General features: G+C 39.9%; 1 protein-coding gene across 6 annotated transcripts in view; it reads left to right on the top strand.

Moving 5' to 3' along the window:
- Positions 1-27,298, top strand: part of Hecw1 (HECT, C2 and WW domain containing E3 ubiquitin protein ligase 1) — a 247,825-nt gene that overhangs the window by 171,739 nt on the left and 48,788 nt on the right. For 3 of the 6 annotated variants that reach the window (XM_057787414.1, XM_057787416.1, XM_057787417.1), the window contains 6 exons: positions 5,478-5,620; positions 9,110-9,210; positions 10,702-12,033; positions 16,240-16,341; positions 21,199-21,349; positions 26,715-26,854. In XM_057787414.1, the coding sequence (XP_057643397.1) occupies positions 5,478-5,620; positions 9,110-9,210; positions 10,702-12,033; positions 16,240-16,341; positions 21,199-21,349; positions 26,715-26,854 (1,969 nt within the window). The remainder of the gene's footprint in view (positions 1-5,477; positions 5,621-9,109; positions 9,211-10,701; positions 12,034-16,239; positions 16,342-21,198; positions 21,350-26,714; positions 26,855-27,298) is intronic. The other 3 variants (XM_057787418.1, XM_057787420.1, XM_057787419.1) reach the window with 3 other exon arrangements.

Here is a 27,298-nt window from a genome sequence, read left to right as displayed (position 1 = left end):
AGAGAAGCACTACTACACATATTGAGGAAATACACAAAATCGTGGTTCTTTTTAATTACATTCCAACAAGCTGGAAACTATAAAAGAAATAAATACATTTCTAGACATATGGACCTACCAAAGTTAAATCTTGAAGAAGGGAATAATTTTGAGAGATCTTTAACATCCATTGGATAGAAAAGGCAATTTAAACACCTCAAACTAAAAAAAGAAAAAAGAAAAAACCCAGGCCCAGATGGATTTGGCACAGCATTTTAACAGACTTTCAAAGAACCAACATCAACGTTCCTCAAAATAGTCCACAGAATGAAAATGGAATGTCCCAAAATTCTTTTTTATGGTGCTAAGATTGTCCTACACCAAAAGCACAAAAAGACCCAGCAAAAAAGAAAAATTTAGACCAATATCTCTGATTAACACAAATGCAAAACCTGTCAATAATGCACTTCAAAACAAGAGACACATAAAAAAAAAGATTATCCACCATGATCAAGTCAGCTTCATCATAAAGATTCAGGGATGCTTCAACATACAGAGATAAATATATATAATCCACCACAGAGAGGAACTAAATGACAAAAATCACATTATCATCTCATTAGATACAGAAAAGATCTTTTACAAAATCCAATATCCCTCATGATAATATTCAGGGACTACCTGGGAATAAGGAAACGTACCTCAACATAGGGCAATACACTACAGTCTCTCCACCAAAATCTTGCTAAATGGAGAAAGGAGCTCAAGCATTTTCACTAACATCAGGGGGAGTACAAGGATGACTACGCCCCCTGCTCCCATTCCATATAGAAATATGCTAAATTCTCTATTGTTCACTAGAGAGCTAAGATAAGAGAAGGAGAAAAGGGGATACAAACAGGACAGAAGTGGAAGTATCCTTACGTGCAGGTGACAGAATGCTGTGCGTGAAAGACCCTGAAGACTCCACCAGAAATCCTCTATGGCTGATAAATCCTGTCATCATGGGGAAAGGATACAAAAGTAGCACACACAAAAGAAAAAACGCAATGATATTTATATATACAAGTGACAAATATTCTGAGAAATCAAGGGACTAATACCATTCACAATAACCTCAAGAAAAATAAAGTATATAGGACCAAATCTAACAAAGGAATTGAAAGGCCTGTACAATAAATACATTAAGGGGGCTGGAGAGATGGCTCAGTAGATAAGAGCACTGCCTACTCTTCCAAAGGTCCTGAGTTCAGTTCCCAGCAACCACATGGTGGCTCCCAACCATCTATAATGAGATCTGGTGCCCTCTTCTGGCCTGCAGGCAGACACAATACTGTATATGTAATAAATAAAAAAAAAAAATCATATCCTTTAAAAAATAAATAAATACATTAAGATACTAGAAAAAAAGATAAAAGAAGATACTAGAAGACAGAATAATTCCCTATGCACCTAGATTGGTAGGATTAATATTGTGAGATCTCCATCCTACCAAAAGCAAGCTAGAGATTTAATGTAATTCCCATCAAAATACCTTCACAATTCTCAGACATTGAAAAATCAATCTTAAATTCTGTATTTTCATATAACCCAATAATCCAAAACAATAAGTAGAGAAAAAGAAGATATCATCCTCCTAGATTTTAAGCTATATTACAGAACTATCATAATAAAAACAGCATGGTCCTAGAATAAAAATAGACTCATGGGTCAATGAAAAAGAATTGAAGACCCATATATAAGCCATCTAATTTTTTTAAAGAGACTAAAAATACACATAGAATAAAAGATGCATCTTCAACAAATGTTGCTAGTCAAACTGAGTAGCTATGAGTGAAAAAAAGAAACTTGATCCTTATCTCTCGCCATACACAAAACTCAACTCTGATGTATTAAAGATCTCAACATAAGACCTTATAACCTGAGTCTGATAGTGGAAAATTAGAAAATATACTTAAACTCATTGGAAAAGAAACGACTTTTGATTATGACACTAACAACAGAATTAAGGCTATCAATTACTAAATGGGACTTCATGAAATTACAAAAATTTTGTACAACAAATTATATCAAGTGAAGATGCAATCTACAAATTGAGAAACAATCTTTCCCAGTAACAAAAAGGTTGCAATCCAGAATAAACAAAGAACTCAAAAACTAAACATGAAGAAAACAAACAACCCAAAGCTAGAAAGGTGATTCAGGGGTTAAGATTACTTGCTCCTCTCTCAGAGAACTCAGGTCTGAGTCTCAAAACCCACATGGTGTCTAACAATCATTGATAACTCCAGTTCCAGATGAACAGAAAGCCTCTTCTGGGTTCTATAAGGACTGGACATACATGGTACACATATATACATACCTACAGGAAAAACACTCACTGGCATAAAAATAATAATCTTTTTTAACCTTTCTATACACATGTGGGTTGGCACATATGTGCCCCAGCAAGTGTGTTGAGGGCAAAGGCTAACCTGCAGAACACAAGTCTCTCTTCCGACTCGGGAGTGGATCTCAGGTCATCAGCCTTGCTAGCAAGAGCCCTTTCCCACTGAGTTAGCTCACCAGGCCCAACTTTATAGACTTTTTTCACTACTTGCTTCGTTTTTGTTGTTGTTGTTGTTTGTTTGTTTGTTTAATCCTCACAGAGTCAGTGGTATTCCTACAAAGCCACAGACTTACCTAGAAATCATGACGGAGGCCAAGCTGAACTAGAATGACACCACACGGACTACCCTCCATCTTATTGCATGAATTACATGTCTGGAAGTTACATACAAAGAAACTTCATCCCAAGAAAATAATGCATCCAGTCCCCTTATTCTATGTGACTCATTGTTATAAACTGGGGTAGTATTTTACTCTACTTCCCAAGTGATTTTCCCTCTTTAAGCATCTCCAACAAACAAATAGTCATTATATATGTACACATGTACACATGTGTACATATATATCTTCGGATATAGATACAAAAAAATATTTCAGGCAATGAAACTAAGTGAGACCTGGTAAAACTAAAAAAAAAAAAACTTCCAGACAGAAAAGTCAAAATTCTTTGAATAAAGAAGCAGCCTGCAGAACATAAAAAAAAAAAAAAAAAAAAAAAAAAAAATCTTTTCTAGGGACATATCTCACAGATGGTTAGTATCTGGAATATACAAAAAAAGAAAAGAAAGTACCAAACAACCTAATTCCAAAATGGAACATAGAACTAAATAGAGTTCTCAAAAGATGAAATGCAAATAACTAAGAAACATCTTTAAAACATTCAGCATCCTAAGCCACCAGGGAAATGAAGATTAAATCCACTCCCACTTTACCTCAGTCATCATGGCTAAGATTAAATGACAGCAAATGCTAACATAGGTGTGGGGGGGGAAACACTTTTATTCACTGTTGATAAGAATGCAAACTGGTACAGTCATTATGGAAATCTGTGTGGAGGTTCATCAAAGGGCTATAAACAGGTCTACCACTTAAGCCAGATGTGTAGATTGATAGGCAAGTAGGTGATAAGTAGAAGAAAGGAAGGAAGGAAGGAGGGAGGGAGGGAGGGAGGGAGGGAGGGAGGGAGGGAGGGAAGGAAGGAAGGAAGGAAGGAAGGAAGGAAGGAAGGAAGGAAGGAAGGAAGGAAGGAGATTGATAGTGATAGATGATAGATAGATAGATAGATAGATAGATAGATAGATAGATAGATAGATAGATAGATAGATAGATAGATTTTGTGTGTGTGTTTGTGGTTTAAAAGGAGTTGTACTATAACACCATAGGCTAACAAATTAAAAATACAGTTCCAGAAATGAGTTACCTCTTTTGGAGTTGTTGGCTAGTGAGATGCCCTTAGCTAGTTTTCAGTACCAGAATGAACTCCTTCCTAATGAAAGGGCCTTAAGTTCAGTTAGGTGGCTGTTGGTTACTACCAGGATAGAAGTACCACTATTTCTTTTGGATTAGCTTTCCATTCAAGTTATTTTTGTGGTTCATTGATGTTACAACTGGGTAGAACTATCGATTGATTTCCCTGCCCACCTTGGCAGTTTGCACAACTTCTTCTTATACTATGAAAGCTAATCCTCAGAGAAGAAGCATCCAAGTCAGCTCCATCTGGATTCTTCCAAGTCTTATGTCTAAGGTGTGTGGTGTCTTCAGGCAATTAAGGGCAATGTGATAGCCTATATTGTTTGGAAGGGGTCTTTTGGAGTCCCTTGACTAAACAACTCAAAAGAAGTTTTCCCATACCAGACACTGGTGTTTTAATTATGTAGTCTATGAATTTGGGGGAGAGTATTATCACCCCAAGTGGTGTAGCTTCGGTTAAAGCATTTCGTGTGTGTGTGTGTGTGTGTGTGTGTGTGTGTATTCAAGATAGGCCATAAAGGTGGAAAGGAATTGGGGAGAGTTGGTGGGAGGAGAGATGAGAAATGATAGTGATATATAAATCCTCTCTCTCTCTCTCTTTCAAGACAGGGTTTCTCTGTGTAGCTTTGATGCCTATCCTGGAACTAGCTTTGTAGACCAGACTGGCCTCCAACTCACAGAGATCCTCCTGTCTCTGCCTCCCGAGTGCTGGGATTAAAGGTGTGCGCCACCAAATAAAAAGTAAAATACATGTAATTTTAGTAAAAATAAAGAAATAGAATTCTTATGTCTCTTTAGTCTACATTATCCCTCCTCTCTCTCCTTAAATCTCCTTCTGTGTTTCCTCACCCCCAAGGCAAGTCTCTTGCCTGTCACTCCCATTTCTAATGGTAATTTAATCAAATGTATGAGAGACTGGTAAGTGCTTTTTATTCAACTTGTGCTGATTTTATCTGAATATAAAAGATTAACTCTCCTTCCCATCTAATCAAATTTCCATCTTATACAATTCCACACATGTACCCAGTGCATTTGACCCCTCTTAATCCCTGCTCTTTATTATCCGCCTGCTACCCATGTCCAGCCCCTTTTCTCCTCACAGATCGCTCCACTTCCATGCCTGTTGATTTGGAGTGGAAGAGGCTGGGTGTTGTCCTTGTTACTCATTGGGCTTAACAAGGCCCATTGTCCTGACCGTGGGAACCATCCATGCAGCCTGATGTGATCAGCAGGGGATGTAAAACAGAAAACAATAACCCGCCCTCTCTCAGATTCCACCAATAGCCAGACTTCAGCAGTGAAGTATGTAGTCCTTCAAGTCCCTCCCACTTCCATGACTGATTGCTGATACATTGGCTTAGTGAAGGTAACCACGATTGTTGTGAGGTAATGGTTGTATCAAGTCTAAAAGATAGCGTTTCACAGCCTCTTATCCTACCTTCCAAGTTTCGGTCTTACATATTTCTCACTCCTTTCTCAATGCCTTTTTTAATATCTAAGAGAGAATATAGTTGTCAGCCTTCCTTTATTAACAAATAGGTCTCACAGCGTCACAAGGAACTGTCACAAGGCACAGGAACTGGGAGTTACCAGCCCTAGAACCTCTCGGTTAGTTGATGTGATGTGGTTTCTCATTGCAGCATTTCAGTTTCGTGTCTCTGCCAACTGATGTGCTGGAAATTGAAGTGAAGGACAAGTTTGCCAAGAGCCGTCCCATCATCAAGCGTTTCTTGGGAAAGCTGTCAATGCCGGTTCAGAGGCTGCTGGAGAGACACGCCATAGGGTAAACTGTGACTGAGATGGCTATGCTTCCACTTATAGGCCACGCCCTTTCACTCATAGGCCACGCCCTTCCACTCATAGGCTACCTTCAGGATGGCTTGTGAGTTGCCATTATAAAGTCTTAAGGAAAGACAAACTAAAATGGTTTCCAGTTCCTGGGTCTCTCCTGAGCCATGATATTCACTTAAATCATTCCCCTTCTTCTTAGTTATGTGTAATTTGTGTAAAACATATTAAAGAGGATAGAAAATCATAAGACAGTACTGAAAAATACATTTTCCTGCATAAATAGAAGTTTAAAGTTTGCCTTTGCTATGGAAAATATTTCATTCCTTCACCTGTCTTGTATGTAGAGTTTAGCCACATACTGCATTTCCATACCCAGACGAAGTGCTATGCTTCTTGGGTAGAATTTCTCAAAATATGCTATTTGCAAGAAATTCTAGATGAAATTTTAAAAGCATGCATTTTCAGGAAATGACAGCAATTATGTTGGTTGCAGAAGTCAATTGTATATAAGAATATGCTTTTGTGTTTTACATATTTTGCATTCATATTCACTCATAGTTTTTATTAAAATGAACTATGATCAGATCACCTCTTTTATAATGTGTATTTCCTTAGCTAATAGCACTACATTTAAAAATATTAGCATGGGTCTTTAGCTATAAGCATATTATTAATATGTTATGTCTCACAGAGTAATATCAAAAGACTGAAAAATACTATGAAATACTATGAAAAAGACTTTTTGGATATTTTAATATGAAGTTCTCTAGGAGTTTGTTTAGTACCTGACAGCATGTGTGTAGCTGTGTGCCTTAATCCTCAAACCAAAGGAAGTTGACATATATGGAGTCATTGCCACATGTCAGACTATGTTTCCACTACCCATTCAGGTTTGTGAAAATTGAACAAGCAACACCCTGGTGTAAACTGCCTAATATTATCACTGGCACATAGTAGGGCTTGAGAGGGAATGGTGTTCCTTATGACCTTGGTCTTTTTCATTTGGTTCTTGTAACACTTCTTAAGGATTATCGTTTCTCCACGTAAGAAGGAGAGACCTGTGAGGGATAAGTCAAGGTTAGACACACACTTGCCTCCCTCCTCCTGCAGCTGATTGCCTAGTTTGTTATTGCTGTACTTTCCACTCCTCTCCTACCCTCACACTGCTAATGCTCTGCCAGGTATGGAGCAAGACAGCAAAAGAGGTTTGGTAAGACTTCTGATACTCCAGCGGTGAGCCCACCACTGCCTAACAGATACTCAGCTACTTCCTGCTGGCTGAACTCTCTGGCTCATTACAGCAACAGAGAGGACTCATCCGCTTTCCTACACCAAGGACGTTTTTTAGTATTGACCTGCAATACCAGCCTTGCATTGTGGAAGAATGTATACCCAGGTAGGAAAACAAAAAGGTAGAAGGAGTTTGCCCTAACTTGAGCAAGGTTAGTTTGGTTTTCCTAGTGTTCTTCCCTCTTAGAGGGAGGGGCAGCATAGATGAGCGCAGACAACAGTAAGCCTTGGTGGTATTACTCCCCACCACCTCTGGTAGGATGACACACTTACCCTGCTCCAACTCCTACTCCTCCACTTATTCCGGCCACTCCACCTTCTCTTCCAAGGCCTGCAGTATCCATCACCTGTGAAGACCACTCCTGTAAAGCTGCGCATTAGAGATATGTCCAGCATAAGAAGGAAGAAATTGCTGGACGATGGCCATGAAGCAATCAGTAGTCATTTGGCTTGAGCCATGGTACAACCCCACAGTACACACACACACACACACACATACACACACACACATACACACACACACCATTTCCAGTCCTCTCTCCATTCCTTAAACTGTAGCACTACCTTTCAGTTGTCTTTTGGTCTCTAAACTCAACTCCGATCTTCACTTTGAGAGGAGTGTCACTGACTATCTAGGTCGTTATCGACTGGCCTCTCCTTAGTCTCCAGTTAGTTGTAAGCTGTTAAAGGCAGGTTCTGTGGGGTACATATAGGCTTCAGCATATAGGACGCAAAGGTCAGCATCAGCACCTTCTTCTATGGCAGGGCCTCAGGAACCACTTTCTGAGGTCTCTGAGTGGTTGGAAGCAAAGAGAGGAAATCTTGGGAAGTGAGTGCAGAACACAGTGAACTTGATTGCCATGTCACCAAATGATCATCTTCAGCTCTCATTTCTATCTATTTAGATTCAGAAAGCATTTCTTAAATCATAGTGGGCATACTTCAAAATAATAACCAATATCCTCCCCCTTTCTAAATTGACAGAGAATTGTGGTTCATCCTATTACATCTCCATATAATGTTTTAATTGTGAAATATAATGACTTCTAAAAATAAACACTATGCCATACTTTATCAAGGAAAATATTAAATTAATGCATCATTGGGTTATTTTATTTGCTTCATAATGTCAATTTTTGCTAAGAAATCATTTAATACTGACACTCAGTAACTCGTATTTTTATTTGAATATCACAAATGAGTCAGTGGAGTGGATACAGAGTAAACAGTTGGCTATGAAATATACCTTTGTTTGTCCCTGGATCTCCCAAAGACGTACTTTCCCTCATTTGGACAAAGTAGCAAGAAACTGCTTAATAAAAACTGTATTGCCTGTGAAAAAATACCATTACAACTTCAGATTGATTACTCCCTGGATAGATTATTTTTCAGCAATTCAAAAATGACTTTGAATGGGTATGGCACCAGAATCCAGAGTAGTCAATAAGCGTCTCCATACTTGGTGCCTCTGGAAACCAAAGGTCAGTGAACACAAGTCTTGTTTTTGCTCCATCCTGTAGCAGGTGGCTTCCCATAGCCCAGCACAGGCTCTCCAGGAACTTTCACGGAATCTATTCTTACACATTGCATATATTCCCTCTAACATATTCTGGCACCTCCATTGCCAGGGGCGTATTTGAAAATGGCAATGTCCACGGAAGATCAAGCAAAAACATTTGCAATTTTTGTCCTCTCGCCTTCTGTACAATTCATATTGTCAAATTTAGTCTCTACAGGGAGTGATATTTTGGGATTTACAGGTCACACAATCTCTGTCTAAACTGTTCAGTCCTTCCACTGTGACATAGGTAATGTGTAATCTCATAAGCATGGCTGTGTTCCAATAAAACAGATACTTAAATTTGAATTTCACACAATTTACTCTTCTTTAAGTATTTTCCACCAAATCTTTAAAATAAAGCTTATGACCATACCAAAATAAAAAAGTGATGATTAGATATGAACTGTAGTTTTCTGACCCTTGAGTTAGAATATTTGATAAGAATTTCCTTGTACTTGACCCCACATATGTACCTTAAGGTGGTAGCATAGGTCCCCAGAGAGCCCCTCCCTTCCTGTCAGTAGTTCCTCTGAGCTTGCCTGTCGCAGCAGCTGGTGTAGAAAGCACACTGTGTGGTCTTTAGCAGGATAGGCTATTGCAAAATCTGTGATGGTGCTTATTTCCTTCTAGGGATAGGGTGGTCAGCTACACACTTGGCCGCAGGCTTCCAACTGACCATGTGAGTGGACAGCTGCAGTTCCGATTTGAGATCACATCCTCCATCCATGCAGGTACTTCCAGCATGATCTTCATGTCGTGTTCAAGGCTAGTGCTCCAGCGTGGTTCTTCTCTCTAAAGCGCAGACAACCATAGTTCTCCCCAAGTGTGGCATAGGCTTTGTAGCTCTCTCATCTCCATCTGTGTCCCAGAAGCCAGTGACTGATTTTAGAAGCCAGCTTTGCTAGCTCTTTGGGGAAAAGGTTCCTCCTAATTCCCATCACCCAAAGATAGATGGTTACACAGTAGTGTAAAGGTCAACAATGTGATACAAAACGGCCTCTTGCTGTTTTACTGTCAGAACCTCACAGAGGAGATGCTGAAAAGCAGTGTAATCACTCTATCCACGAACAAATGAATGCATGGAAGAATGGATGGAAGTGTCACATCCCTTTCTACCTACTAACCAGTTATAGATTGGCTACGAGCTGACGAGTGACATATTGTTGAAGAGCTACATTATACAGTGACTTTTTACAGTGTAACAGGGAAAACGAAATTTTCAGAACCATCTTGCATTCAGTTTTCCATACCAAACCTTATTTCCAAACAATGATGATGAGAGGACGCCTCGCAATCCTCCTTTTTCTCTTTTCCCACACACCCACACTAAATATAAACCATGCCGAGAAGCGTGCAGTCATCTTGAACCAAATGTGAGTTACTATTTAAAGCTGGCGAAGCCTCTGAGAACACAGAGTCTGAAGTTTATGGCCATCCAATCCCTAAGCCCCAGCACACAACCAGGTTGTAGGAAGACACTTGCTTTACTCGGTCGGATCCAGCCTTTGCTATTCTAAGACTGACCCTTCAGGGTGTGCAGAAACACTGCCGTATGTTTTAGCAGAGAGAAAATTTTCTTCAAACGGGAATTGCACTAATGCATTTGAAGCAGAATACCAATCAGACATGTGTTTCCCACCAAGTCAGGGAAAGTTAAGCAGTGGTTGCTTCTCCCTGAAAGGTGGTCCAGTTGGAAACCTTCGTTTCCTATTGTTAAATGCTGCGGATGACGATGAATGCAGTTCAACCTTTTTCTTCTCCGTTGAAGCGTAAGAGCCTGGCTTAGCTATTCTGTCATCTTGAGGATGAGCCATGGGAAATGTTTTGAGCAAGAGCCTCAGCTGAGCAAGAGCAACTTGCCTAAAGTTGTTAAGGAATTATAAACACTCTTGCCATCCTCACCTCTGAAAGTCACAGTATGTGTCAAGCGTTGTTGATCTCTGAGGTGAGGGTAAAGCCAGGTTTGGGATATTAAAAAATGTCTTTGCAGTCCCTTGAAAGAGAATTGTAGAAGAGTAGCCTTGCTGAAAGTGTCATTGACATGAAGAGCACTCATTACAGAATTTTCCAGTAGTGATCTAGAGAGTAAGAAGCCCTCATCCACTCATCTCCAGTATCTTATATGAGAGCCCCTTTGCCATGGTTTATATATGCCTACCCAGAATACTAGCTCCCCTTGCTCTTCTGAAAAAAAAATGACACAGTTTTCTTCTTGCCCGCAGATGATGAAGAGATCTCTCTGAGTGCCGAGCCTGAGTCAGCGGAAACCCAGGACAGCAGCATCATGAACAGTGTGGTGGAAAGCAGCAATGGGGAACCTCCTGGGGACGTTCCAGAACACTCGGAGAATTTGAAGCCAGAGTCGACAAGTGAAGAGAATGGAATGAACAGCTCAGGGAACCAAAAACAGGAGCACGCCGGGCCAGTTGAGGAAGCTGCAGGTCCTATGGAGACTGAGGATGATGGCCACATCTCGGAAGGACCCACAGAGGCCGGAGAGATTCAAGACCCAGAGCAACACGACGCCCTGCCCACTCTGAGTGCAGAAGAAGTGGCAGAGGGACTTGACCTGGGTGAGAATTTGCCACCATCCCTGTTGCCAGAAGGTAGCGGGGCAGAAGAGGGCGCAGCGCTGGCAGATGGAGCCGGAGAAGAGGAGATGCGGGAGAAGGGCCAGGATGAGGAAGAGGAGGAAGAAGAGGTTTCTGCCCTGGAGCAAGGAGAGCCTGGACTGCAGCTGAGGGCCTCGGTGAAAAAGAAAAGCAGACCATGTTCCCTACCTGTATCTGAGCTTGAGACAGTGATTGCATCTGCCTGTGGAGAGCCTGAGACCCCAAGGACACACTACATCCGCATCCACACCCTGCTGCACAGCATGCCTTCGGCTCAGAGAGGGAGCACCACGGAGGAGGAGGATGGCTTGGAGGAGGAGATTACCCTCAAGGAGTCCTCTGAAAAAGATGGACTCAGCGAGGTGGATACAATAGCTGCTGACCCGCAGTCCATGGAAGATGGCGAGAATGAGGGGGCTACACTATGTATGGCGCCCTCTAATGGCTCTGGGGGCCTCTTCTCCAGTTTATCCAAAAGCCTTGGTGCTGGTCAGGATGGCGACGCACACCCCAGCACGGGGAGTGAGAGTGACTCCAGCCCCCAGCAAGGAGCGGACCACAGTTGCGAGGGCTGTGATGCCTCGTGCTGCAGCCCCTCGTGCTACAGCACGTCCTGCTACAGCAGCTCCTGCTACAGCAGCTCCTGCTACAGCAGCTCCTGCTACAACGGCAACAACCGCTTTGCCAGCCACACGCGCTTCTCCTCTGTGGATAGCGCCAAGATCTCTGAGAGCACAGTCTTCTCTTCGCAAGAGGATGAGGAGGAGGAAAACAGTGCATTCGAGTCCGTACCGGACTCAGTGCAAAGCCCAGAGCTAGATCCCGAGTCTACAAATGGGGCTGGGCCGTGGCAGGACGAACTGGCTGCCCCTGCTGGGAACGCAGCAAGAACTACTGAAGGTCTGGAGTCCCCCATGGCAGGTCCCAGCAATAGGAGAGAAGGTTAGACTGCAAACCAGATCAGTGAGACTAGGACCACCATGATACGACACGAGTCTCCCCATATGGAGGTGGAGGGCTCAGTGTATTCGCATATTAATGAAGCGGTCTAGGTGTGCGAGTTTCTGCCACATGTCTCCAATTCACACCAAGAAACATAGCGAGTAGTACGTGAATGGCTCCCTACCTGTGTCTATGCTTCTTGATTTGACTAATGACTAGAGCTGGTTGGTGTGAGTTAGCTTCCTGGTCTTAACAGCCACCCCAGGGGTAAAACTAGTATCCAATGGTATAAAGAGCGAAGGATGGCAGATATGTTTATCTTCAGCATTAGGTGGCAAATATAGACTTCCTAAAACACATTGAAGATCAGTAATGGATGAAGAACATGGATATCCTCCCCCACCCCCGCACACACACTCTGATAGCTCTGGGGGCCACTCCTCCCGTTTGTCCGAAAGCACTGGCATTGGCCAACATGGCAATGCACTCTGTACATGGGTAGACCATGTATCTTTTGCTTTTTTCTGCTAGCCCAATTCATGATATAATAGTTGATTTTGCTTTGTTTTGTTGGGCTATTTTAGTTACTGGAAAAGAAGAACGGCATTATCAACCAGAGTCACTTGGGTCTGAATCTGGGCACTGACATCCCTAACAAGCTAGGCTCCACTAACTAAAGACACCATGAATAGCAAAAAGCAGAAAAATGAGGTTGTCACACTGGAAAAGAAAGCTAGAAGTTTCAGGGGTATACATCAGGTCCACGTCTGGGGCCTTGACCTAAGGTTTGGGTTAAAAGTTGTGCCTAACTAAGTGGTCGATGCTAAGGGTTAGTCCTGCCCATTGTCGCCTGGGTCACCCATCACATCACTGTCTCCAGGAAGGTCTGACTAGTTGTGAGACCTGTCTGAAACCTCTGAGACACAGGCTTTCTCTCTGACTAGCAACAGAACTCAGCCTTTTCCTACTAACATGAGATTCCTAGGGAAATTCTCATTTCTTGTGTCCATTGTTGCAATGGTCTGTTAGTCAGATTGGGAGGTGCAAGTGTCTTTCTGGAGAATCTTCATTTCTGTCAGTCCAGTTATAATGCAAATGCATAAATTCTCATGTTTCAAATAAGATGCTAATCCTTTGGTTTTACAATGAATGCTCGTTCCACATGAATCCAAACTGATACCTATTAAACCAACATCCCTTACCTAAGTTTTGTTTTTTTTTTTCCTTCTCTAAAACTTGTGCTTAAAACTCAACTTAAAATAGTTTTCAAAAAAACCTGCAGCTAAATGAAAGGACAGAGTCACATAGTCATGAGTTCAAGCCCTGGAAGGCAAGTCCATCATGTCGCATCCTCAAAGACTACCTAACAGCTCTGTATCTTGGCTTCCTAGTGTGCCAAGTGGGTATAATTGTAGCATTGACCTCAAGGAATTATTGGAAGAGTTAAATGATATGAAAGAGTAAGGACTCTGCCTCTTTCCTAATGAGAGTTCTTTTCAGGCAGATAAGCAAGAAAGCTAATTGTTTACATTGTACAAGAAGACACACCCTTTGAATCTATCCTTACCATGCTAGTCAAGGAAACTTTCATTCATTTAAATACTAATCACTTTGCATCAAATAGTATTCTGGTAGGTTCTGCTGAAACAAATATGCAGTTTTCAATTCAAAGGCAATAAGAATTAGTTTATTCTGGAGCCAAATATAAGGGACCAAGGCCTAAGAACACAGTTTTAGTTACCTTAAATTCTAGGTTCCAAAGCAGTTGCATGAAGTTTCTGTAGAAACAAACTGAAGATAGCCATAAATAATGACACCTTAAGAATGCATTGGTAGAAACAGTGACTAGGTGGTTGTAGCCCAGTGGAGAAGCCTCAGCTATAGGCCTTAGATGCTGCGTGATGACACAGCCCTTTGATTGGTACAAAACTAGAGTTTGGTCATGTCTATTCATTCTAAAAGTGTTTTGATTTTTTTCATCTGTCTGGATGTTAGGCTTTATCTATTACTGACCGGATGTTATCTCTAACACAGAATCAGGGTAAAGAATGACTATTCCGTAGGTGAAAATATCCCCAAATGAATTGTAATTCAGCTTTGGGCCTGTAACAATCCACCATTTCCCATCCCTGAAATTCTAAATCATCGACAGTCTTGGCAGACTCAGCCTCTTTATAGGAAGCCTCTTTCACGCCCGTCTCTTCTACAGTTTGACCATGCTGGTTATAATACGAATAAATTTAAAGACCCTCCCTTATTTTTAGTTGAGAAATATTATCCCTTCTTGAACATTCTGAGAACTTTCTTTCAAGTGAAAGCAATTACGTGAAGCTGGGCTAGAATATAGAACTTGCTTGTTTCATTCAGTCAGCGGCCATGGGTCAGTTACATCATTGCAGTTTCTTGGGGCTCACAAGTAGGTGGGGTGTGCTTCCAACCAGCAACAGTATCGCATTTCCACAAATTTGGGGGAGTGATTAGCATGTTTGGTTGAATGAATTACAATGAGGTAAGGTTTTTTAAGAAACAAAATTCAAAGTACAGCAGCTGATGATGGAACAGCTGTACCGTTGTTTTCCTTTCCAAATTTCTAAGCCCAAACACATGTAAGTGCTGTATCTACTCAAACACAGCACCTGTGTTGGGAATAGCCACTTGTCTACCATGAATGCTCTGCTGACATGAGGAGCACCTTCCTTGTTTCTACTGGTGCCTTCGAAGATCCAAAGGATTTTAGTAATGGGGGAAATACCCAGGGAAAATGTATTTTTAATATCGAGAATGGCCTTTTGTTCTGAGGACATCTTTATTTTTAGTTGTAAGTTATCTCTTGGAATTAAGCTACTAATCTAAGCCCACCTAACATCTTTCTACTAATTTATTCTCCATTGTTTCTATAGAACTGTAGTGGGGAATATTATCTTTCCCCGCATGGACCTCCTGGAAAATGTTCGCTATTTGGGATCCCTCAAAGATCTTGACCATTACATTTACTTTCTCTCCATTTTGACCCAAAGGTTAATAGAATACATACTATCTATATTAGTCCTGGAAGGAAAAGGAAAGAAAAATGTCTTTTTGTCTTCTGATTAGGAGGATGTGAGCACTGTATGCAGCAGGAGAAAAGCAGTATAGAGCTGGATGGGGCTGTCTGTGTTTGGGGCCCTTCAGGATCTCCAGAGACTGAGAGAATCATTTAGTACTGTTTACATGGTCAATCTGCACACCTCAGTAGATATTGAAACAGAAACACTGTTCCAGAATTTTTTTGGTTAATCACAAATCTATAGTGACAACAATATAAGCAATGTATATAATAACATGAGTCATTAAATCTATAGATAAGTTTATTTCTATAATTTCTCTGTATGTCTTTTTTTCTTCTGTCCCTCCTACTTCTCTGTTTCAAATTTTCTTATATCAGTCTTCTTGCCTTTTATCTACTGCCTTTGTCTATTGTTTATTCCTCTTTCTAGAGCACTTCTGCTTTTAATTTCTCCTCTGTGCAATCTGGAATAGCCATGATTTTCCATGACCTGTTTGACTGCCCATCTCATCTTCTAATTTCCCTTTATAGGAATTTACATTCTTGGACTATCAGTTCCTTGGCCCGTCTTGGAACAGCACTATCTAAGAGTTCCAGTCTCCTTTAAGTCTGAAAAACTGTCATTTGATACTCTTCTGTTGTTTTAATTATGGACCCCTCATATTCATATGACAAGGTGTGTTTCCCATATTCCAACAAAGCTTTTGCGAGACCTTATAAATACTTCACTCCCTTCAAACAAGCCTGTCTCCTTTACCGGACTGAAATAAGGCTCTTTAAGTTTTCCCTTGGATTTCTTTCTGATGTCACCTTCTAACCAAGACAGTTAAAGTAATTTCAGAAACAGACTCTGGTCCCATGTATTGGTCTATGTGGCATAGACCAAAAGTCAAAACATATTTAGATTTTTTTCTTCTCTTTTTTGCTCTCCATTTTTCTCTTCCTCTTCCTCTTTCTATTCTTTCCTCCTGCTCTTCTTCCTTCTCTTTCTTTCTTTACTAATTTGTGTCATGATTGGCATGGTTAGAGTAAAATGGCACAAAAACAAAATGATTGCCCATTTTATTTGTTTTTCTTATAGTGATCTTTGTTTTACAATCATGTTTTTTATAACATTGCCATAGCAATGAATATGAATGTCTTGACTATCTTGTTCATAGGTGAATGTCCTATACTCCATAATTCCCAGCCAATAAGCCAGCTTCCTTCCTTGAGGCCTGAACATCATCACTACCCAACAATCGATGAGCCTCTTCCACCAAGTAAGCTTTAGTTTTCAAATCTATGCCTTAACTCTTCCCATGGAGTTTGAACAGGTCAGTGTGAACTCATATGCAAGCATCCAAACTCTTTCCAAGTTCCATACTTTTCACTGTTATTAAACACCAGTACACACCTATTCTAAACATGCTTTTGAGCAAGCTCTCTCCATATATGGTATTAAAGAGACAACCAAATGTCGTTGAAGTCCCTACGTTTCTGAGGAAGAAGAAAAAACACAGACAATGTTTCTTTACAAGACCTAACTGGTCTTTGTGACTTTTCAGTCCTAAATTTACCAATGTAAAATTTTCAGTTGGAAATAGAAGGTATTTTTATCCAGTGAATCCATTATCCCCTAGTGTCTGGATAGGACTAGGACAACTGCAACCCATAGTGTTTTAAGAAACTGTACTTTCCAAATTAACACTCACATCGAAGGATCAGAAACTCCAAATGTCTGTTGTAGTTCTTAGGCATTTGCAGGAAAACTCTTACTCTTAAGATAGAATCTAATGTCATTTCACCTAGTAGCCATCCTGTACTAATAATTCTTTAGATAGTCATTTGAGTTTAGGAAAATCATTTAATCATATTAAAATAATGTTTTATTATTTGTGAGAATAAAATTCTCACATGTTGCATTTTGCATAAATACTACACTTCTCCCTATTCAGTCATATGTTAGCAGTGAGGAAATTACAAATGTCTTTAGTAGATGCCCTAGCTTAAAGCATTGCCACATTTATTTCTCAGAGGCCAAGCCAAACATCATCTTCTTTAACCATTGGTGCTTGATTTCTTTCTTCATATATATACTGATTTATGATATGACTTAAAAACAGTAAAAACCGCCGGGCGGTGGTGGCACACACCTTTAATCCCAGCACTCGGGGAGGCAGAGGCAGGCGGATCTCTGGGAGTTCGAGGCCAGCCTGGTCTACAAGAGCTAGTTCCGGGACAGGCACCAAAGCTACAGATAAACCCTGAAAAAAAACCAGTAAAAACCCATCATATTTCATATATGATTTTTTGAAAAATGTATATGTAACATGTTACTTCCAAGAAACAGCCTCTTTCTCACACACACATACACACACATACACACACAAAATCCTCTCTACTAGGTATCTCCAATTCATGCAGTAACATAACTAGTTATAAATAGTTAAGTTATAAATAATTTAACATAAAACCACCTCAAAATAACTACCTAATATAAACCATTCTCAACAATTACATGGACTGTGTATGTTTTAATTCTTTATTCATATAGCAATGAAAATATTAGAAAATTTGACAATGAATTCTGATAACAGGATTTTGCTGCGCAATCTCAAACAGGAGATGAATTACTTCATTACTGATAGTCATTCGTCAAGTATTTGCTGAATACTGTGTAATTGGTGCTGTTTTAGGTAAGCAAAATAGACTGTGATTCCAGCCCTCATGGAGCATCTCTATGCTAATCTGGGACGTAGACAGTGAACAATAAAATAATACATAGGAGATTAGTCTTAACTGAAATAAATGCAGTGGAAAAAATTTAAATAGAAGAAGATAAGGGGGTCTTTTCATGTGTAGCAGACAACTGGTTTGCTATTTTAGATCCAGAAGTCTAAACAAGCTTCCCTAAGAGGGCAGTAATGGATGAGACAGCAGAGCTGCTCATAATATTGCTGAGGGAGAGCTGTACAGACAAAGGGAGCAGCCATAGCAGCTGCAGAGCCCTAAGTGGAGGTCTGATGATAGGCTTGAAGAGCAAAGCCAATGCCTCTGAAGCCTCAGGAAAGAGGGAGAGAAAGGTAGATAACAAAGCCAAGGGAAACAGTACACAGCCATCCCCCGAGGCTTTTGAGACCGCTACAGTGGTTCCCAACTTTCCATACAGCTCCTCATCCTGTGGTGGTCCCCAATCATAGCTGCAGTGGTTCTCAACCTTCCTAGTGCTGTGACCCTTTAATACAGTTCTTCATCCTGTGGGAACCCCCAACCATAAAATTATTTTCATTGCTACTTCATAACTGTAACTCTGCTACTTTTATGAATAGTCGCATAAATATTTTTGGAGATAGAGGTTTGCCAAAGGCATCATGATCCACAGGTTGAGAACAATTGGAGAGGTTTGGCTTTTACCCTGGATGAATGGAACACACAACAGCGTTTGAGTGGGGAAGTGGTATTTCTGACCTGTATTTTGACCTTGGTTGTTGTGCAGGGAATAAAATGAGGAGGAAGGATAGAAGATACAACATAAGGTTATTGCAGTGACCAAAATTAAAAACATTGGTGATTTGGATCAGGATGGCACCAGGGAATTGTTAATATATCTGAACATATATTTTGAAGACAGCCTTGGTGACACATTGAGTATGGAAATGAGAGAAAAATAAGAATTAAGAATGACTCATTTTTAGCCTTGACTGATGGAAATAAAAAATGTCTTTAGTAGAGAGGGTGGAATAGGAGTGATCTAAAGTTTCCCTTGATCATGTTGTGGTTGAGATATCATCAAGTCATGATGGCAAGAAGGCAATTAGATATATGTCTGTAAGGTTCAAGAAAATATATATAGGATATTATATTTATTGAAATATTTAGGTGCACAGCACAACAATAAAGACATACATGTCTAAGTTCTTAATAAAATATAATTAGGTATCCAATAATTTATTCTATCCTAAATGACTCCACCTGACCCACACTGCTGTAACTTACCCCAGTGAAGGATAGAGACAGTTTTCAGGGGTCTACATAAATTCATGGCATCACAGCGCTTAGTCCTTCTAAAAATGCTGAGGCCTGAAGATCCACTCAGAAATTTTTCTTTGTTTATAAGATATATGAAAATAAATTCTTTACAAAGCAACCCAGAAAACATACTCAAATTCAGTTAATTAGTTGATGAATATTTTTAAGAATATAAAATTAATACTATGTGTTTTAGGTACTTAACATATTAATAAAAGAGCTTGCAGATTTTGATGACCATCCTTTCCAGAAGTGATTTGGAAATTTGAAACTTACTAAAAATGGATCATCAATGTTTCATTCTCCAACCCCTGACCCCTTGGAGATTTTGCAAGACTAATGGAATTAACATGGTGTTATTATAAAGTTAATTTTTGTGCTTTGTTGGATGATAGTTCAAAAAAAAACCAATTGTTCAATAACTTTTCTAAGATTAAAACAACAGAAATTTTGAATTTTGGGAACAAGAGTTATGAAGTTATAAAATTGCAAATATGTACAATATTATCATCAATAAATTATTTTTCTGATAGTTGACATCTGAATTATCTAATAACCCTTAGAGAAATCTTCCTAGAATATATTTCTGTAATTTAACTACATCTTTCCTCCTATTTGCCATATACATTAAATTTTGAATTTTCTGGTATTTGAATTTTCATTGAGTATTGACAACCCTCTAGGTTAGACATATGAAATTATGTTTCCAAACAGATATGCCATATACATATAAAAACCATAAGAATGCCAAATTATCTTCCATTTAAAACTTGAGAGTAACTATATCATTGCCTAAGGCATGAGTTTTCAAGATAACTACTGTTGTCTGGCCCACTCCCAAAACCGTCTTTTATCACTTAAAAGACCAAATGGTTTTCCTCCTTTGCAATTATGCTTCCTATTTGTCTTAGCATGGTTAGCATTTCTTTAGCATTATCAACATGACACCATATTGGTGTTATTTCCACCACATTTTTATATGTGGGCTACAGAAGTTTTACCCATTGCCATGAATCATTGCTCTTATATGCACATGAAACACATTTAGCTCCCAGATTCAAGGGATTTATTCATGGATTTCAACCCCCTTTGCTTACATGACCATCAACTAATCATCTATGCTCTGTGTTGACTCACTCTACCGTTTGTGATGGTTGCTGAGCAACAAAGTCTTTATAGATCCATTTATATATATGAGCATACTCATACATACATGTATGTAACAACAATTAATGGTAAAAAGAGGCCATAAGTTTGAAATGGAGCAAGGAGGGATAAATGAGAGGAGTTTGAAGGAAGAAAACGATAAGGAAAATGATGTAATTAAAATCTCAAAACTTTATAAAAGGGTAATTTTAAAACGTTTTTATCTTTTACTTGCTTTTAACTACATTTTTAATTAAAAAATAATTGCATCCCTTCCTCCTTCCCTTTCTTCCCTCCAATTTGATGTTTGTTACATTGCTCTATTAATTTGGTTTGGTTTGGTTAGCCAGCCATAGGTAGGTTCAATTTATACTGTAAGTTTACATTTGATCACATGGGGAGTTTGAAACTGTAGTTATAAAATTCTTCCATTCACCCCCTTTAAAGAAACTGCAATTGCTTGAGCCTGCTCAGTTTAGAAAGAAGCTTTCTGAACTTGCACATACAGCATTTCAGAACTCAGTTAAAAGGGGGTTTAAATACACGATCCATTGCAACTGCCCCTCCCACCCTCTGTTAGACTAAGTGAAGAACAGATTCTCTTGTATCACAACACCAGTGTTTACTGCAGGTTTGTTCAACCTTCTGCAATTGCTTTTTGAATAATCAACAATATTTTTAAAGCAGTAAGCAAACCTTTAGATACTATTAAATTTAAGCATATGTCATAGTCAAGGAACCATAATTATAGCAAAGTAGAATCTGAGTCTATTAGCTCCTTTCTGGTAAGCAGATTCCCAGCTCCTCTCTAGCAGTCTCAGCAAGGGCTAGAAGACAAGTGAGGTGGGGTGCAATAAGCCACTGGTGAGTTCTAACTTTAGAAGCCCTGAAAGTGGGATGTGTCCACATGGATTGACAAGTAGTCTGTACTTGACTTCTCTTGTCCTTTTATTAAACATTAGACTGGGAAGCTCGAATTGACAGCCACGGACGGGTCTTTTACGTGGACCATGTAAATCGCACAACCACCTGGCAGCGACCAACAGTGGCACCTACCCCAGATGGAATGATCAGGTCCGGGTCTGTCCACCAGATGGAGCAGCTTAACAGAAGGTTGGTGACCAGTTTGGAACAAACCCCAAATGGCCTTGGTTAGATAAGAATGGCAAGACAACCTTCTTCTGCTTTCCTGCTCACTGTATGGAAGCTGAACAAAAATAATTATGTAAGAAACCTGTTCGTGGTAAGTATTTGGAAGCCAAGGTTTGGAAGATAGTGACAGGAAGCCTGTTAAGCTTAAGTGACATTTAAACACAGGGTTCCTCTGAATGTCTTCCTGGTACAAGCAAAAATCAGAAATTCTTTAACTATGGCCCCTCCCCCAAGGATGTGAAGGTCCCCACAAACTCTCCAAAAATTAGATGTAAAATTACATCTGTGAGCACATTTTTGGGAGACCAGTTTGCATCCATCATAAGATTTCCCCCAAAGATACAGAACTCAAAATAAATAGCATTCCAATTATAGTTTCCACAAAAATAAAAAATCACCCATACAGAAAAATCGCCTCATAAATCACTGTAGACTTTGTCCTTGTCTATCATTATACACCCTCAATGGAGAGTTTGCCCTGTCTGTCATCATTATACACCTATCAGTCACTGCAGAGTTTGTCCTCACCTCATCACCACTGTACCCCCATAACTAGGGAGCGTTCCCTCTTCTCATCATCATTGTGCGCCCATAAACAGTAGGGCTTCAAAAGTTCAAAAGTGTTTATCCTAGAAAAATAAATGCTTATAAATATTTTTGGAATGATCTATAGTGATTCAATTGTGTAATTCCAGTTTGGGGAGATGCTGAGGTGGAAGAATCTCAAGCTCAAGGTCAGCTTGAACAACCCATCAAGACCCTATAAGAAATGGAGATTCTTCTAGAACCGTTTTGATTAGAAACTATGTCTTCACTTTTGAACTTGAACAGATACTATTTGGGTTTGGGTTGCAACCATGCATCAGGCCAGTAACATCTCTATTTTCTTGTTCTTTGAAGACAGAGTGAGCAATGGCTTTAGTAACTTCTTGTTACTGAAAGTGCAAGCATCAGGCTTCAGCTGAAATTGCGTCCAACCTTGTCTTGTTTATTTTTCAAGTGATAAGTTAAAGAAAAAGTTGAGGGGGACTGAAAAGAACAAAAACCTAAATTGAAGATATTTCTCAATAGCAACACCTTTAAGACTTAATTGAATCTACCTATTAAATGGGCATTTTGACCTGTCAAAAATACATAGAGCACATGTGATATGATAGTTGAAGGGGAAATACTTGGAGTGGGAAGATCTAATTAAAAATGGGTGCAGAGAGATGAGGGAAAGTTAGGGGTGGAAAAGTCACCTACAGCTAAGTGTACGTGAGGATGTCATAAGGAAGCTTGTTGCTTTGTAAACTAATTAAAACAAAAGCAAGGAACTGGGCAGATATCCTGGTGGTTACAAGTACTTCTAGCTCTTGTAGAGGATCCAAGCTTGTTTCTTAGTACCTATATGTCCAGTGGCTCACAATCATGTATAACTCCAACTTTGGGGTCCTGACACCCTCTCTGACATGTATACATGTGACAAACACTCACTACAGGCACTCAACATAAACACAGGCACACACATAAAAATAAGAAAAATCTTCCAGATGGATAAATAAAGAAAGAAGAATAGGTAACTGGGAAGGTGGCTCAGTCACTAAATGTGCAATCACCAGGAACTGCATCTAGATGCCCATATGAGATCTCCAGAATACATATAAAACCAAGAGGTGGCAGCATAGTCACTTAATCCCAGATCAGGAGATCCCAAATCAGTAGGTTATTGGGTTTGTTGGACAGCTAGTCTAGATGAATTGGTAAGTTCTGGCTTCAGTGAGAAATCCTGCCTCAAAACATAAAGAGCCATCAAGGAAACTACCTGATGTCAACCTCTGGCTACTAAACACATGTGTGCACATACACAGCCACAAACAGACATGTGCGTGCATATACACAATTAATTAAATTAACTAATTAAAGTGAATTCTGTTTATAGAGACATATATTTCATATGAAAGTCCCCAGAGCATGCTTTTATTGCTTGAGTATTTAGAAGACATTTGCCTTCCGTTTTTCCATCAGTAGCTGAATGTCTAAGTCATTAATAAGAGCCATAAAGGATTTTCGGTCATAGCATATTTCTCTACAATCACTCCCACAGGAACAAAACATATTGCAAATTACTGCCATGACCTAGTTTTATTGGACATAAATGCACCTAATGTCCATAGGCCAGCCTTTCTACGCTGTAGGTCTATAAGCAGAAAGTAACATCTGAAGCAATATGTTGAAATTGCTTGGCTAATCAAAAATGACTTTAAGCTCCATGTGTAAGAGGTGCTGTTCAAACACCAAATAATAAGCAAAGCACAAGAAATCAAACCAACAAAACAATACATTTGAAAAACAAAATACCTAGACCTCTGGCATAAAAAATAATGTAAGTTATAATGTTCAGACTATATAAAAGAGAATTCCGTCCAAATCTACCTGCAACAGACAGGAGCCCTTTTGTGGAGCTGCACACGACCATGCTGGATGAGAGGCAGCAGGGACCATGCTGGATGAGAGGCAGCAGGGACCATGCTGGATGAGAGGCAGCAGGGACCATGCTGGATGAGAGGCAGCAGGGACCATGCTGGATGAGAGGCAGCAGGGACCATGCTGGATGAGAGGCAGCAGGGACCATGCTGGATGAGAGGCAGCAGGGACCATGCTGGATGAGAGGCAGCAGGGACCATGCTGGATGAGAGGCAGCAGGGACCATGCTGGATGAGAGGCAGCAGGGACCATGCTGGATGAGAGGCAGCAGGGACCATGCTGGATGAGAGGCAGCAGGGACCATGCTGGATGAGAGGCAGCTGCATTTGAAGCTGGACAGATAAAGAAAAAAGTAATCTTGTGATTTGAGAAAGTGCTCATTTCTTGTGGAAAAACTTATCTACAGAAGTTCATGCTTTTAAACACGTCCTTCCACTGAGGCATTTAAAGGCTTCTATAATTTGGAAGTAGGCAGCAACAAAAAGTGTACTAAAAATATACTCACTTGTGAACGTGCCTAGAGAAATCTACACGGATCACTGTCTCACTGAAAAATGGAAATCTATGTTAGCATTGTGAGGAGTCTTCCTTGACTTCCCACCACGCAGGCCAATCAAGAGATGCACCTGAGAAATGCAGTCAAAGGCTATGGTGCCAAAAACTGCCTAGAACTCAATACAAGATTAGTTCTGAGCTAATTCCTGAAGTTGGAGGCTATCTAGCATTAATTAACTCTACTTTCAAAAACACACATATGTATATATGTATAAACATGAAGCAAAAAAATCACCATGCATTTTCATTTTAAATAATCAACTAAAACTTATTTTTAGTTAACTTTATTAATTTATAATGTAAAGAAGATTTAAATTTAAATAGAAAAATTATATCCATTTTACTCCAAAGTTTAAACTTTTAAAGAAATTTATCTAATTTTTATTTCAATATATATATGCCAAAATTCTTACATAGTTATGACATGGTAAGAATAAAATTTTATATTCATTTTCCTTATTATATGTATGGCAAGTGTTTTGTAACACTGCCATGTTTTCGGGTTAACATTTAAGTCCCTGTAACTATTCCACTGAGTAGCTATAATTTAGAACACTTAAATTCTCATTTTATTGAATATTTGCTTATTGTTTTATCATGATTTTTTTATTTTAAGAGCAGGGCCATTTTAAATATTAAGGTTATCTTATATTAGAGTTTTCCTTTGTGATTCTATTCCCAAAACAGCATCAGGAAATAAATAGTTTGGGTATTTATTATCGATGCCTAATTTTTTTAACAATGTGACTTTATAGATTTTACTATGCCAAAAAATGGCTTTACTTTCCATCTCGTCTTCTGGTCTGTTTTCGCTGATTTAGGAGATATTTCTGTATTCCTGGTCTTTTGGAATGGCATATATTTTACTTCTTAGAGGATCAACTTCTGCCGTAATCTTTTAAGAATTGTAATTAATTTCCATATGAATTTTCTGTTCTGCAGCTTTGATTATTTGGGGTGTTTGTTTGTTTGTTTGGATTGCCATGGTTTAGTTTGAAAATTTTTTTTCTATTTTGTATAATTATGTTTGCATGTATGAGCAATTAAAAATTGTATGTTTCACCTGACTTTATTACAGATTTCCATGAACCTTTTATATACTTTTAGCTCCAAACAAAACAAGTACAGGAGGACATTCACAGATGATGAAATGGAAAAGAGAAGGCTTGCTGAGTCTATGGTTTCTGTGATCTGGGCTTTCTCAGGCTTTCTGGGTCCCATCACAAAACTGCCACATATGCTGTGCTCAGTCCCCCAAGGGGAGAAGACTGTGATTCTACATCTTAAAAGAAGAGTGGGAGAACATATGGCTCTCAAAAGATTGTTTGGCCACCTGGCGAAATTATGGTCTGCCATATCCATTAGGTCATTGTCCAATAGCAGCTTCGGCAGTTTTTGGCAATGCTCTGCCCCCAGTTCAAGTCATAGTTTCTGGAGCTTCTAGTCTCCTGCCCTGGCTGCATTCCGAGTTCCAGCAAGATCACAGTGGGCTATCTTTTACCTTCCCATCACCTCCCTGCCACAGAGAAGTGGGAAACAAGCAGGATGCTCTGAGGGCTGCAAGAATTCCACACTTGGTTCTAAAAGGCCCTCAGCCACTGTTCTGGGAGTGTCTTCTCCCAGGTCATCAGAAGTGAATGATGGATGATAAGATAAAAGGTAGCGATCCTACAGGCCGGTGAATCTCAAACCTAGATACATAGAACAGTATCTCAACAGTCTCTTAGAAGCACAGGTTTCAATTTTCTTCAATTAATGTAAGTTAATAGATCTTCTTGCGAGCAGTTTGGAGACCATGGTGGAAAAACTTTGCTCCTTGAGGTCAAGGAAGGAACAGCGTACTGTCTCCTTCAGAAGCCTGCTGCTTAAGAATGAACCTGTACAGGACTGGGTGCGCTCCTCACTTCATCTTGAATTATATTTGCAGACTTGTTAATTTGCTCTCCTTCCTCCCCCTCTTCGGAAATAGCCCTCCCCATCTCCTTCCTGAACACAAGACTCATATAAGCTCCATTTTATCATAACTGGGAGGAGCTATGGGACTGAAAAGTACATTGCCAGATCTCCCCTCCCTTCCTACCACCCTCTTGTGTACAGTCTCTAAGTCTTATGAAATAGATTTGTCCTGCTACCTAGCCAAACAGTGTGGAGATAGCTGCCTTATTAATTATGTTGGCTATCTTATTGGAGTTGTAGACTCTTCTCTCCTGATTTCAATACAGTGTCTACAGATTTTTCCAATTGCATCTTTCAGAGCATTAGCAAACACAAGTTGACTCTTGTCTCTCCATTTTCTAATGTACAGGTATCAAAACATTCAGAGGACCATTGCAACAGAGAGACCTGATGAAGATTCTAGCAACCAAATCTGTGAACAAATACCGGATGGAGGAGGTGGAGGTGGAGGGAGTGACTCGGAAGCAGAATCCTCCCAATCAAGCTTAGGTATTGGAGGAGGGAACTCAGAACACTGGAGGTGGCATTTAATGGTTGTGACAGTAGTGTGTGCGAGTCAAGTCCTTACCCTGCCTCACGGGCTAGCCGCGTGATCCACAGATAGGAGAGCAAAAATATATGGGTGAAGAAGATGGAGGAACTAGAGGTGTGAGTAAGGGAGACAGCAAAGCTTTCCGCCAGGAATCTTAGAAGATACAGACTCAGGCCGAGTTGTGGTGGTGCAAGCCTTTAATCCCAGCACTTGGGAGGCAGAGGCAGGCAGATCTCTGTGAGTTCGAGGCCAGCCTGGTCTACAAGAGTTAGTTCCAGGACAGGCTCCAAAACTACAGAGAACCCCTGTCTTAAAAAGAAAGAAAGGAAGGAAGGAAGGAAGGAAGGAAGGAAGGAAGGAAGGAAGGAAGGAAGGAAGGAAGGAAGGAAGGAAGAAAGAAA

Source organism: Chionomys nivalis, chromosome 13 (genome assembly GCF_950005125.1).
Source record: "Chionomys nivalis chromosome 13, mChiNiv1.1, whole genome shotgun sequence".
Classification (NCBI taxonomy): domain Eukaryota; kingdom Metazoa; phylum Chordata; class Mammalia; order Rodentia; family Cricetidae; genus Chionomys; species Chionomys nivalis.
This window is presented reverse-complemented; position numbering and strand designations above follow the sequence as displayed.